The 13,672-nt window shown below is 36.7% G+C and overlaps 1 protein-coding gene across 1 annotated transcript in view; it reads right to left on the bottom strand.

Moving 5' to 3' along the window:
- Window positions 1–12,678, bottom strand: part of ALKBH8 (alkB homolog 8, tRNA methyltransferase) — a 45,833-nt gene extending 33,155 nt beyond the window's left edge. The window contains exons 1-7 of the mRNA XM_008690124.2: window positions 12,650–12,678; window positions 12,391–12,526; window positions 8,463–8,700; window positions 6,003–6,134; window positions 5,241–5,336; window positions 3,255–3,359; window positions 2,071–2,141 (exon numbers count right to left, since the gene is read on the bottom strand). Coding sequence (XP_008688346.2) covers window positions 2,071–2,141; window positions 3,255–3,359; window positions 5,241–5,336; window positions 6,003–6,134; window positions 8,463–8,700; window positions 12,391–12,519 — 771 coding nt within the window. The 5' untranslated portion in view covers window positions 12,520–12,526; window positions 12,650–12,678. The remainder of the gene's footprint in view (window positions 1–2,070; window positions 2,142–3,254; window positions 3,360–5,240; window positions 5,337–6,002; window positions 6,135–8,462; window positions 8,701–12,390; window positions 12,527–12,649) is intronic.
- Between the last annotated feature and the right edge of the window lie 994 nt (window positions 12,679–13,672).

The following is a 13,672-nucleotide window of genomic DNA, read 5'->3' as shown; positions in this document are numbered from 1 at the left end:
AGTTCACATACGTTAACTCACAATCCTTCAGCCAGGCAAGAGCTAATATTAATCCCTTTTATATACGACACAAAGGGCTCCAAATAGAGTCAACTTTTTAAACTGCATGATACACTTACATGTTTAGAAAATATTTTTTCCAAAATTACAAAGATTGGCTACTGTCAAAGACCATCTTTTACAAGAAAACCTATTGTTCTTGTCCTAAATTGTAACACCCGTGCTTTCCCGCTATTATGAGGGCAGATTTAACCAAGAACCCCATCATTCAAATTGGCAGCTAAAAATGATGTGCCTTCAGAGACATCAAGTGGAGGTGACAACTGCAGCAGATTATCTGCGCAGGTAAAGGAACATTTTCCCTTCTGTACGACCTTCAATTGTGGAGAGAGCATTTAGTTCCCACTCCTCGTATTTCCCTAGGTGGGGCAGAAATTTCCACAGGAGTGAAAGTATAGGAACAACACACCTGGCTTTTCTCCCTCCTTTACTTCTTTTGTTTGTTTGTTTTTGGTTTTTTTGAGAGAGAGAGAGAGAGAGAGAGAGCACGCGTGTGGGCAACCAGGGAGAGGAACTGAGGGAAAAGAAGAGGGAGAGAGTCTCCAGCAGACTTGCTGCTAAGTGTGGAACCCAACCCGGGGACTCGATCTCACAACCCTGACTGAGATCATGACCTGAGCCGAAATCAGGAGTTGGTCCCTGAACCTACCGAGCCACCCAGGTGCCCTTCACATTTAACTCTCCAGGAGAGAAGGCATGGCTGGAGCCAGTGGCTAGCCTGGGGCCACGCTTGCTCGGCTGAGCTCTTCCCTCTCTCTTTTTCAGATCTAGCTGGTTTGCAGAACCTAATACATGCTCCTTTACGTCCTACGTTAGAGAGGAATCCCCTGCCTTTACGAGGAAGGTCTCCCACTGTCTGGCTGCACCAGTGACAACGACAGCATGTCACTTTAACACATCCATGTGGCACAGATCTAAAGCCACACTCTCCTGTGTTTTCTCAGTAGTAAAGTGGACACGCTGATCTCCAGTTAGGTCTCCTTTCTCAATTGGTTACACAGTTGAGAGGAAAAGACAAAGATGTTCTTTACTGATCTCCTAAAGCCACAAGCCAGGATAAGAGGTAAAATAAAAATAAGCCACACAGAGAAGAGCTCTTTCATTTTCCCTACCCATCCTTATTATTTTATAAAGCATTTAATAAACATCCACACATGTGGGTGATACGATGGCTCCATCTCATCGCACAGCACTAACTCTCTCATCACAGCATCAACACGATCACACGAGTTCAGCAGCAGTTAAAAAGCCACAGCACTAAAAACCTAGTGATGGGAACTACACGAATGCAAAACAAAACCACCTAGTAAACTGTATTCGCCTCCAGGAACAAGATCAGATTTTGAAGCAACCTCTAGTTAGATTAGATGACCTGATATTTTTAAAGGTTCTTCTGGACTTAAAATTCTGATTTCTAACTAAAATTCTACCTGCAGTTTGCACCCCTCACTTTAAATCATGCTTTTTCTATCTTCCTGAGCAGTTCAAGTCAAGTGCAGCTATACCAACAAGTCAACGAATAACATGAACCTCGTGTTCTTCATCTGTAAAAATGAGGATATTACCCTGTACTGCTCAGAGTTTCTGAAGGGATTGAATCAGGTGAAATATGTGGAAAAAGTATCAAAATTCTGGACATACACATTTTAGTTTTGTGTTCCTTTTTCTGTGGCCTGCAGCCACCATCTTTGGCCACTAGATGGCAATGCTGCACCACTCAGGAGGGTAGTCTGACTTGGCTTCAACAGCCACACGTGAAATGCTTAAAAAAATGTGTAAAAAACAGGGGTTTTCCTACCATCTGATCAGCTGATGGATAAAACTTCAGACACCTGAAAGAAGAGGCTTTGATAATCTTACATTCTATAAGAAATGAAAGTACTAATAGCACCTTTACTTCTCATGTTTAAATCTTAACTCACTTTACTTAAGAAATGTGGGAAATCCCATGAAAACAGCATCACGTAAGGTAAGACAGTTGATGGCTAATGAAAATGTTTGAACATTTACCTCTGACCCCAAACTGAGAGAAACAATCTCATCCTCAAAAGCAGAATGTGTGTCAATATGAGCAGGAATTCCTGGGATAGAAAACAAAATCGTATGTCACTTCATTTTTCCTTTCAGTAGATTTAAGATGACTCTAAATAAAGCCTCACACTATACTGGGGTCTGATAATCAGGAAGATACTGTAATTTTAGGTAAAAGGAAACACTGAGGGTGAATGTGGCTACATAAAATCAAACTAAATCTGAATTAAAAACACCTTCACCTCACTCTGAAGAGCCACTGGTACTCCACTTTGAAACCAAGCAGTGAGAGTCACTGCTCACCTGGGGCATTTACCCAATCCCAGCCCAAGAGAACATGTGACAGGTAAATACCACAGTCATGTTTTCCCTTAAAACGCAGATTCCCAAATACATGCGGAACAAAAGCAAGAGCCCGGTGTGAAGACTAAGCATATCAATAACTCAGATATGGCTTCCTCCATCAGTTTCTCATCTATGTTAACTGAGCGTCTCCCAAGAAAAAGGAATTTGCTAGGTGGTAAGAGTATATAAAGCAAGTAAAACACAACCCTGTACTCAGGGAGCATACAGACCAACAGAAAGACTGACAGGTAAATACGTAATTATAATACATTATGATAAAAGCAGGAAAAAACCCAAAACCCCACGATGTCTGCCATTAATAAAATCCTTAAGATCATTTCAGTACTAGAAATATTACATGAAGATGCTGCTAATATTAAGTGCAAAACTCAGGAGCCTGAAGATTTTTACTAATATCATCCTAGAATTGTCTTCGCATTCTCAGAGGAGAAGGAAGAGCAAGGCCATCCAACCGAGTAGCGTTCTTCCAGGGTATCTGTAAATTACATGGTTCTTCCACTGCGTGCCGCCTATGTCTGAAACAATCCCCTCTGTCTACATGAAACGCTGAGAAGCAAACAAAAAACCACAAACAGCAGCCCCGCCACTCTGCTTATCTATACTGAGACCCAAGTTCCTCAAGGGATTAACATATAGATTTCCATGGGATTAAACAGTCAACACAGGTAACACACATAAGCAAATTACTGTGAAGAGCTAGTTAAAGCTAAAATATCGTATCTTTGATTTTAGCGAGTCAAAGAATCTACTTAGTTATGAAATATATGATTGCAATGTGGAAATAAGAAAAGACTCACCATGCCCAGGTTCATACTGGTTTACGGTCAACTGATCGGGTTTGTGTTTAATGAAACCTTCTTTCAACCATTTCTCCAGAATGCTATCCCAAATGTCAGGAAGACCTGATGTCAGTAATCATAAAGATAAAACATTAAAATATTTACTTTGCATGTTTTACTCAAGAATAAAAAAAGCCACTGTGAGAAAAATCACACAGCTTTTAATTTAGCAGTCAAGATCTAAATACAACAATAAACCCATAAGACAAAAACAAAATAAGAACAAAACCTTCAGAATCTTTTAAACTTATTTTACTGATTTTAATCAAACAAAATATCCAAAAGAAAAATTTTGCTCACAAATCTGGCATTTTGTAAAACAGCAATGAAATTATAAAATTTACTATTATATACTGGAAATTAGCCTGACCACTCTTTCTTTTTATTTTAAATTATTCTACTTTTTAAAATTAAATTTCAATTTAATTTACTTATTCTAAATCATTTCCTTTTATTTTTTTTTTAAGTTTTCTCTTTATTTAAGCAATCTCCACACCCAATGTGGAGCTCAAACTCACAACCCCAAGATGAAGAGTCGCTCATTCTTCCAACTGAGCCAGCCAGGTGACCCTAAATTATTTTCTTTTAAAAAACACAGTTTTCAGGGTGCCTGGCTGGCTTGGTAGGAGGAACATGCGACTCTTGATCTCAGGATGTGAGTCTGAGCCCCACTGAGCCCCATGTTAGGTGCAGAGATTACTTAAAAAATTAAAATATTTCAAAAATGAAAACAAAACACAGTTTTCAAAGTAGAACTAATTTACTTTCACTGGAGCCAGAAATGTTATTTTATGAGGGAAAATAAGCCTTAAATAAGATTAAAGTCATACAAATAAATATAACTCCAACACAATCCTACCAAAAGTTTAATATGCAGATCATACAATAAAATCTTATTGATCAGTCAACCCATTAGCAAAAACTGGCAAAAGATATGAAAGACGAATTCACAGAAAGGTAAATATAAATGGCCACCCTCACCAGTAATCAGGAAATTATATATAAAGTTAAAAGTTTTATAATATCCTATGTTGGTGTGGGTAGGGGAAGGAGGTGCACGCTCAGCAAGAATACGTCAATACCGCTGGGTTAGGGGGCAGTTTTTCAGTATCTATTAACATTTTTAAATGAACATAACTGACATAACAATTCTGCTACTTAGCGTCTCCCCTGAGAAATTCTTGCTTACCTCATAAGAGAGATACACAAGGACACGCACTGCAGCACTCCTAAAAGCTAAAAACTAGAAATCACCTAAATGTCTACCAACAAGGAACCAACTGAAGAAGCCACTACTGAACGCTGAATACAATGAAAAACCACATAAGATCTCCAAGACAGTTAATAAAGGGAGAACCAGTTGGAGGTATACATGTAAGATGTGAACATAGAACACACAATATAATACTACATGTTAATAACAGCATACTTTTACAGTATCTCTACTGGGATGTAAAGTCATTTGTTACAGCACGGGAATAACGTGTCCTCACCTGGTAACAGTACTACTTCTGAGAAGAAGTACGGGAGGAAGGATGGTGTTCAAGCGGAACTTTAGCCTCAGCTATATGTATCCAATTTTTACAACAAAACTGCACTACGTATGTAATTTTTTTTTTAAAGATTTTATTTATTTATTTGACAGAGATAGAGACAGCCAGCGAGAGAGGGAACACAAGCAGGGGGAGTGGGAGAGGAAGAAGCAGGCTCCCAGCAGAGGAGCCCGATGTGGGACTCGATCCCAGAACACCGGGATCACGCCCTGAGCCGAAGGCAGACGCTTAACCTCTGTGCCACCCAGGTGCCCCTATAATTTAAATGTTTTAATCAGCTATTTCAACAAGCTTACCTAGAAATGACAAATGAAACATACTATGACATACTTCCAATATATTAAATCTCTCTTTTCTGAGCCACATTTGTCATGTATTAGCAATTACTTACCCCCAGGTAATGGCTTGTCTTTATCTACATTGTTGTTCTCATAGTGGAATTCATAACCAAAATGCTTTACTCTCCTGTGCTTTAAGGATTTTTGAGCTAAATGAAGAAAAGAAAGTAAACTATTTGAGAGAAAAAAATGTCTGCATTCCTTAGTTTATTTCAAAGTCAAACTTGTGAGTCAGGATTCCTTTAGTAATGGCAATTTTTGTTAACTGCTAACTATTGTCTTTAATAAAAGTAAACATTCTACCTCATCTCTGCTGTCCTTTTCAGTCTAAAATGGTAACAAACCGTTGCAGAGTTTCACCCCATGAACCTCAAACATGGATGCTGCCACTCACAAGGCCACTTAAGACCTTGAAAAAGTCAGAAGAACTCTAATTTGCAAATATCTCCAGCAGGCTCTCACTGCATTGCAGCAGCAAGGTGCTGAGGTGCTGATCCCACACCGGAAATGTGCCTCGTGGGGGACGGGATCAAAGATTATGTGAAAGGGCTTACCAGTGTTAGCTCTACAAATGTTAGCTAATAAATATTAATTAGTTTGGAGCTTAAAATTGATAGCTATATAAATGTCATTTATTATTGATGCCCCTACAAATTATAGGCATGACTTGCCTAATATTAGATCTAGGCTACTTTCAGTAATTTTGAGGAAACATTAGAAATTTTAATAAAGCAAAGGAGGAGAAGGAAAGGAGAAGCACGAGCATGGCGTTTTGCAGAGATATTTAAGTATCATATTTTAGAAGTTTTACTTACCATTTTGATTGTCCATATCCTCTGTCCAGTTAACGCTTTCCAAAAGCATTTTCTCATCCTCAGAAGAAATAATTTCTTCTACTACCATGAGGCCTGGAGGTAAGGCCTGAAGCCCCAACTCTTTCCATTGTGCTGTGGGAAACCAAAACAAAACAGTCACATACAAAACTTAAATTTTCCTAAATACAAATAATTCTGTCCAGAGGCCATTTATCAGTTCATAAAATTCCCAATCCTCATATTCGGAAATAAGAATGCTAAAGGCACATGACACAGGAAAATACAAAAACGAAAACCAAGATACAAATTATGGTACACTGTATCCACCACAGTTACTAACAGCAAATAAAACAGTATTTCCTTAAATATTATTTGATTGAGCTACTTTTTAAATCTCACTAAGAAAGAAGGCTTGTCATAATGTCTACAGTTTGCCACTTTATTAAAAATCCAGACTGTCTCTAAATATTGAATATAAAAACTTAAATGCTCATTTTTGCCCTTAGGTTCTTGATACTAGCTAGCTATGGTCCAGTAACAGAAAAAAGTAAAACAACAAAAAAAGTATTCCAAAAACTGAAAATATCATCGTTTGAAGAATTATTTGGTATATATTAAAATAATTTAAGTCCCTATGCCCTTCAAAGTTCAAGACAGGTGTAGCTGTGAAAGAAAAAGAAGAAAGAATTTATGATTAAAGGGAATAATGCAAGTCACATTTACTCTTAGGGATCTCATCGTTCATGCTACAGATGTGATTTCTAAAGCTTTTCTGCTGAAGAGTTTTCATCCTTGAATCATTTAACATAAAAATTCACAGAACAATAATATAAATGTCTACTAGATTTTATTACTATTTCAGAAATACAAACAGTGAAGCACCTGATAAATATTTACCAAGTGTTTACTACATGTCAGGCATTATATTACTTACTCAAATTATGTAAGGAAAGCTTTGGGGAAAATTCCTTAAAGACAGGCAATTTATAATACAAGTAATTCATACTTAGTTTTCTAAAAACAGTTTTAAAAAAAAAGAATTAAAAACACCCCTTGTATTTATTTCTCAGTGGCTCTTTGGTAGTAGTTATCAAAACCAGTATCAAAACATTCGTGACACAGTTTTGTTCTCTATTTGCTTCTACTCAGATTTATTTCCTAACAACAGCCTTGTAAATACATCTGGATCTAATGTGGGATTTCAAATAAAGAACACTCCAGGACTCACTTTGTACAATTTCTTACAGAGTGTTCAACATACTAATTAGGGGAAAACCCAAGTACTTCCTGATCAAAACTTACTCCCAAACCATTCAGTTTTTAAAAACTGCTCATAAACGCATAGGATATAAAAATAACACGGTTTTTTTAAAATCTAAAGCTTATGTCAGATTTTAAATTAAATACATATAGATACTGCGGATTATAATTCCTAAAATATATCTTTAAAAAGTCTTTAAAACTTTCCTCTGAGTCTTATTTTACAAAAACATAAATTCGGTCAGATTAGACTCACCTACCCATCCCCGGGATATCTGAACAAACATTATGTTGCCTAAATAGGTGGCAAATGAATATAATGGGAGACCAGATGTCCACATCAAAGTTCACCCCAGTGCATCTTACTTCCATGGGACAGTGCTGAAAAGATGTACTAATCTCTGTAGCAGTTCTGTATATCGGTCTATAAAGCTTTATTTAAATTAGTTTCCTTAAATAAAATTAAAAAGCCAGTTCCTCCTTGGGGCACCTGGGTGGCACAGCGGTTAAGCGTCTGCCTTCGGCTCAGGGCGTGATCCCGGCGTGACGGGATTGAGCCCCACATCAGGCTCTTCTGCTATGAGCCTGCTTCTTCCTCTCCCACTCCCCCTGCTTGTGTTCCCTCTCTCGCTGGCTGTCTCTATCTCTGTCGAATAAATAAATAAAATCTTTAAAAAAAAAAAAAAAAAACAGTTCCTCAATCACACAATCACATCGGACAGTCCAGCTATGAACGTACAAACATTGCCGTCATCACAGAAGGTTCTGCTGGACACGTACACTATAAAGCTTTAGGGATCTCTGGTGGCTAAAGGTTTCCCCCATAAATGGCAAGCTTGGCACACAATCATCAGATCACAACTGATTCTTAAGCGATGAACTGAAAGCTTCCCCCAGCATTAAATTTTGAAAAACACAATTAGGTAGCAGGGTTCCAAAATAAATAACAGGGGTGATAAATATACTGTGAGGGTGGAAGGCCCAGCTCCTTAAAGGCAGGCTATGTCTAATCCACGTCCCTTCAAGTACTGGCCCCATGCCTGGCACAAACTAGGTGCGTAAAGAGTGTTTGTTAGAAAGGGTCTGCTTACCTGAGGTCCTATTTGGTTTCACAATAACTCAACCTCCTAACTTAGGTATGAAAAGAAAAGTCACACAAAACCAACGACTATTTTTTAAAAGACGCCTGTATACTAATACCTTTTTCCACAAAATTCAAGTACAGAATGATCTTTTGTCCTAAATCATCCACTATTTCCTTCCCATTGAGGGTGATGTAGGCTTTCTTGGCTTCGTTGGCAGTCCTGTATCTCACAAACGAGTAGGGCTTATTAGGTGGCATTAGGAGAGCATCCACCAGCCCACACTTCTCTAGCGCTGGGAGCAGCTGGCTCCTACTCACACTGTTACCCAATCCACCATTGGCGACAACCAGGCTCTTTAAAAAACAAAAAAAGAAAAAAAATGAGCAATTAGTATCAATCCATTTATTTTCAAATAAGATTTTAAAATAAGATAAAATAAGATTCTTTTTAAATAAGATTTCCACAAAGGTGTAAATAAGACAGGAAAAAGGTTTCCTTATGGTGGTTATTTGGTTTTCTAATTTCATACACAGTATATAAACCAATTTATTAAATATTGTGAATTAAAAAGTATACCTATGATATAAATACTGATTTTTAAATAGCCTTTGCAGGGACGCCTGGGTGGCTCAGTCGGTTAGTATCTGCCTTTGGCTCATGTCATGATCCCAGGGTCCTGGAACTGAGTTCCTCGGGCTCCTTGCTAGGCAGGGAGCCTGCCTCTCCCTCTGCTTGTACACTCTCTCTGTGACAGATAAATAAATAAAATCTTAAAAAAAAAAAAAAAAAAAAAAAACCTGCTTTAAATAGCCTTTGCAGTAAAATATTCCTTTCTTAATGGCCACGCATACAAATTAAAAGGTCACATTACTGCATATAAGTTTAACACAATGAAAGAGAAACAGGAGGGAGACAAGGAATAGGAATTACAAAATACTTTCTGCCAGACTATACTATATACTTTTACCTACTTAATCCTCATTAACATAACCTTCACAACAAGCCTACAAAATGGGTAACAGTAGCCCCACTTCAGTTAGAAATTGAATAGCAAAACAATTAAGTTAAGGTAGTGATTAGAGGGAGCTGGGTCTCAAACCTATTTCTGTCAGTTTCCAGAATCCAGACTTGATATAACCATGACACAATGTTTACTACAGTTTCTACTGAACATAAAACAGGAAATTTTTCTTGTGTCTGAGTAATTTGGTCATTTTGCAAATAAAACTTTTTCCTTATTAAGTTTTATGCTTATTTCCTGTTATTTGCAGTCCTGCACTAAACTTTATTCAAGGGATTTGTTTGCGGTGGTGGGGGGGGTTCCTATTTTTATTCTGATGGTTACAGACTAGGACCTCTTATAAAACATTCTACACAGCGTTAACATTTTTAATTTATAATCTACGACTTCTAAAAACTTTGTAGCATAAGAGAAATAAACCACTGATGGCTTACTCTTATCAGTTTTATCATTTATACTAGGTATTGACAAATTTCTTCTGAAAAGGGCCAGACAGTAAATATTTTAGGCTTCTCTAGCAAGTCTCTGTCACATACTCTTTATTTTCATTTTCAACAACCCTTTGAAAAGGTAAAACTCATTCTTAGCTTACAAGCCAGATTTGACCTGGGGACAGTACTTTGCTGAACCCTGATTTATATTCCAAGCTGGAGTTCAGAATATAATGTATTAGTTTCATATATCACCAAATGGGAATATCTAAAAACTTGACTTAAAAGAATGTAATAGATCTTTATAAAACTGGATGAGAAAAGTAAAGCTCTGTGCTGTCACAGAAGACTCAATGCTTCATATGTTTGCAAATACACACATACACATGATGAACAAATACGCTAATACAATGATACAAAACATGGTATAAAATTTAGTCTAAGATGGCTTGCCTTGGACCTCATTCAACAGGGTTTATAAAGTACTAAAATAATTTGTTATATGCAGCCATAGTTACAAAAATATTTCTATATTCCCAAATCTAAGGAATTGCAAAGGTGTTATTTGTCAAGGATTCATTGCCCCATCTAGAAATTGAGGAGCATGGTGAAGTACCACTTGAGGAATACTAGTGGTCCTCAAGGATGCTAAGTGATCTGTGGGCAATTCTAAAGGCAAACCACACAAACGCAAGTGCAGAGGGGAGGAAAGGGAGGAATTTATTTTCAATTGCATGTGAGTCACACAATGTCTTATTTATAATTGTTCAGGCAAGCAATTTTCCCAATAACATTAAGTACAGAATTCAGAATTTTTTTTAAAGTTATCTTCAGTCTTGGCAATTTGAGGACCACTGCTCTAGAAAAATCTCACAATGGCTATAAATTTGCACAAAGGCACGTATACTTATAATACATCATGAACAGAATATTTATTGTCTCCTGGGTAGATAATATGCAATTAGAGGTCCTTCTAGAATTTTATTCTTTTCTTTTAAAAATATTGTGGAGAAAAAAATAATCAAGCCCAAATAAGAAGACAATTTGGAAGCCAAGAAGGTGAGATTAAAGCTTCTAGAAATCTAAAAAAAAACAGATCCACTAGAAACAGCTTCAGAGGCAGAAAAAAAAAAACTTAACCCATTTCTTTCCTTACACTTATCTTCACCTAGAAGGAAAAGAAAGCAAGTTACACTTGGGAAGAGAGGAACAGAGACTACGTCAGTTTATCTTCTGAATGCCTCACAGCCTCGGTGGCTCTTGGCAGAAATAGTATAGTGTGTGCAGCCATATTACTTCTAATCCATTGTGTATTCTATCTTCTTTATAGGAATTTGGTTTAATTCTCTGAAGTCATTAATACTGTGTTTAATCTAAGTATGGGCCTGTTGCCTGCTAAATTTAAATCTCCCTCAACAGGAGCACCTGGGTGGCTCAGTTGGCTGAGCGTCCAACTCTTGATTTCAGCTCAGGTTATGATCTCAGGGTCATGAGATCAAGCCCCACATTAGGCTCCGTGCTGAGCATGGAGTTTTCTTAAGATTCTCTTTCTCCCTCTCTCTCTGCCCCCACCTAAAATAAACAATCTTTAAATACATAAATAAATAAATCTCCCGTAACAGATTACTCATTTCTAAAACTATCACACAGCACAGAAGACAGCATAACATGATATAAGGGAAGAGTATTGGTCTGAAACCCAAGTTTTAATCCCAGCTTCACCTTCTCAAGGGCATGTGTTCGGCCCTTGGTTAGATGATGGCTGATCTTCCTTCCTACTCCTTAGAACCAGAAAAAATACCTTATATTCACATGGAATTTTAATGATTAATAAGTACTGTCACATACTTGCTCTAGAATCTAATAATCTAATGGAATGAAAACACATGGGATACTATGTCTTTACAAAAGAAGAAAGCGGAGATCAAATGGACTGCTCATGTCCAAATAAGTGGAAAAGCTAAAATTTAAACTAAGTTCTTCTTAACTCACAGTCCAAGAAGTCTCACAGTCCCTCATATATATAATTGATAATATACTATAATATAATACATATATTTGAATTATTGCCATTAGAAAATGAAAAGGCTTTGTAAATAAGGTCTAATAAATTTAAAATGTTTTATAGCACATAATCAAAATACTTTATAACAAAAATGAAGTTAGGAATAGAGGGGAAAGACTACATTAGTATACAAAAGACTGAGGTTTAGTTTTCTGCTCAACCACCTTATCAAAGGACATAACACCTGTCAGAGCCTTATTTCTCTAACCCATCACGTAAGAATTCCTAAGCAATTAAATATAATAATGACTGGAAGTATGCTTTGTAAATTCTACAGTTATACAGTATTTCTGCTATTAACATATACCTACCACTCCCTCCAGTTCAATCAACACAGTCAATGGAAATTCAAACTATGTCCCCAAAACAGAAAGTTAGCAGGTCCCATCATTTGTATACTGAATAGAGACATAACACAAGACTGAACGATCACGGCCTTCTTCTCCGAGGAATTATTAACAAATATGATTACAACACGTTAACATGGCGACACAACTACACTCAAACAGTAATAGTTCTAGGTTACCTGAGTGGCATAGGATACTGTCTCAATGCCTTCGTGTCTCAGCAAAGTATGCCTGGCTTTAATCTGTTTCCTTAAAAACTTCTTCTCGGTTTTATTGAGTTTGTAATTACTTTGATGGTTGCTGTCCATGCCAATACTGGGGGGAAAAAAAGGGTATAAAATGTCAACTTTAAGAATCCTAACGGAAGTCCTAACAATGCTATTCATATATTCCATAGCTTATAAATATTTTTATGTGATCATTTTTTAAAACACTTACTTTATTTTTCACCATCGAAGAGAAGTGAAAATAAACAGATGCCTGGAGAACAAAGGGATATTTAAGAAGGTAACAAAAAAGCAGGAACATCAAAAAAGCAAGAGCATCTCTGAGGGTTCTACAAAAGGTTCTAATGCCTTAGCTCTGTTAAATGCACTACATTACCCATACGTGATATATCCCCTTACTTGTGAAGTCCTAGGTAAAATGTGCCACAGACAAATTACACAAACATAAGGTTAGGAAAGAAAAAAAGAGAAGAAGAAAAAGAAAGAATACAAAAACTTCACAGAATATATGCTATGATTCCATTTACATAAAGTTCAAAACCCAAAAATTTATTGTTTAAAAATACACATAGCAAAATGCAAAGAAATAATAAACACAGAATTCAGAAGAGAAGTTATTTCTGATGGGAGGAGAGGAATGTGATATAAAAGGAACAGACAAAAGCATCAAAGGTATTTCTTAAGCTAGATGGTGATTTAGATATTTTTTTATTTTTTAAGCTGTACATATTATATATACTTATACCCATAATTTTTTAAATACAGATGTAAGAACCCCATAGAACTGTGTTTTCCTTCTACTAAAATATGTTAGTCAGCAAGTAGTTACTGAGCACTTTCCCACAAAGGCCTTCACACTATCTAAATCAACACCCTACATCATGCTTTATTACAGCAGCCTATTTATTTTAGTCACAGAATTTAACATAATTTGTGATGATTCGTTTGGTAGCTTAATCTCCCCACCAGGATATAAACTCCAAGACATCAGGAATGCTAGACATAGTAGGTGCTCAATAAAAATGTGTTGAAGGGCTACATGAGTGATAATGGGCAGATATACACGTGCCTATTTATACTATCGGCACTCTACAGCCTACAACCACAATACACAGTTCGTGCTTTCAACAAGTTTAGAAATTAGTTGAGGAAAACACACAAACACTAAACAGTGAAAGAATAACATATCTTTTTTTTTTTTTTTTTTTTAAGGTTTTATTTATTTATGTGACAG

The sequence above is a fragment of the Ursus maritimus genome, unplaced genomic scaffold, assembly GCF_017311325.1.
Source record: "Ursus maritimus isolate PB19 unplaced genomic scaffold, ASM1731132v1 scaffold_16, whole genome shotgun sequence".
Classification (NCBI taxonomy): Eukaryota; Metazoa; Chordata; class Mammalia; order Carnivora; family Ursidae; genus Ursus; species Ursus maritimus.
This window is presented reverse-complemented; position numbering and strand designations above follow the sequence as displayed.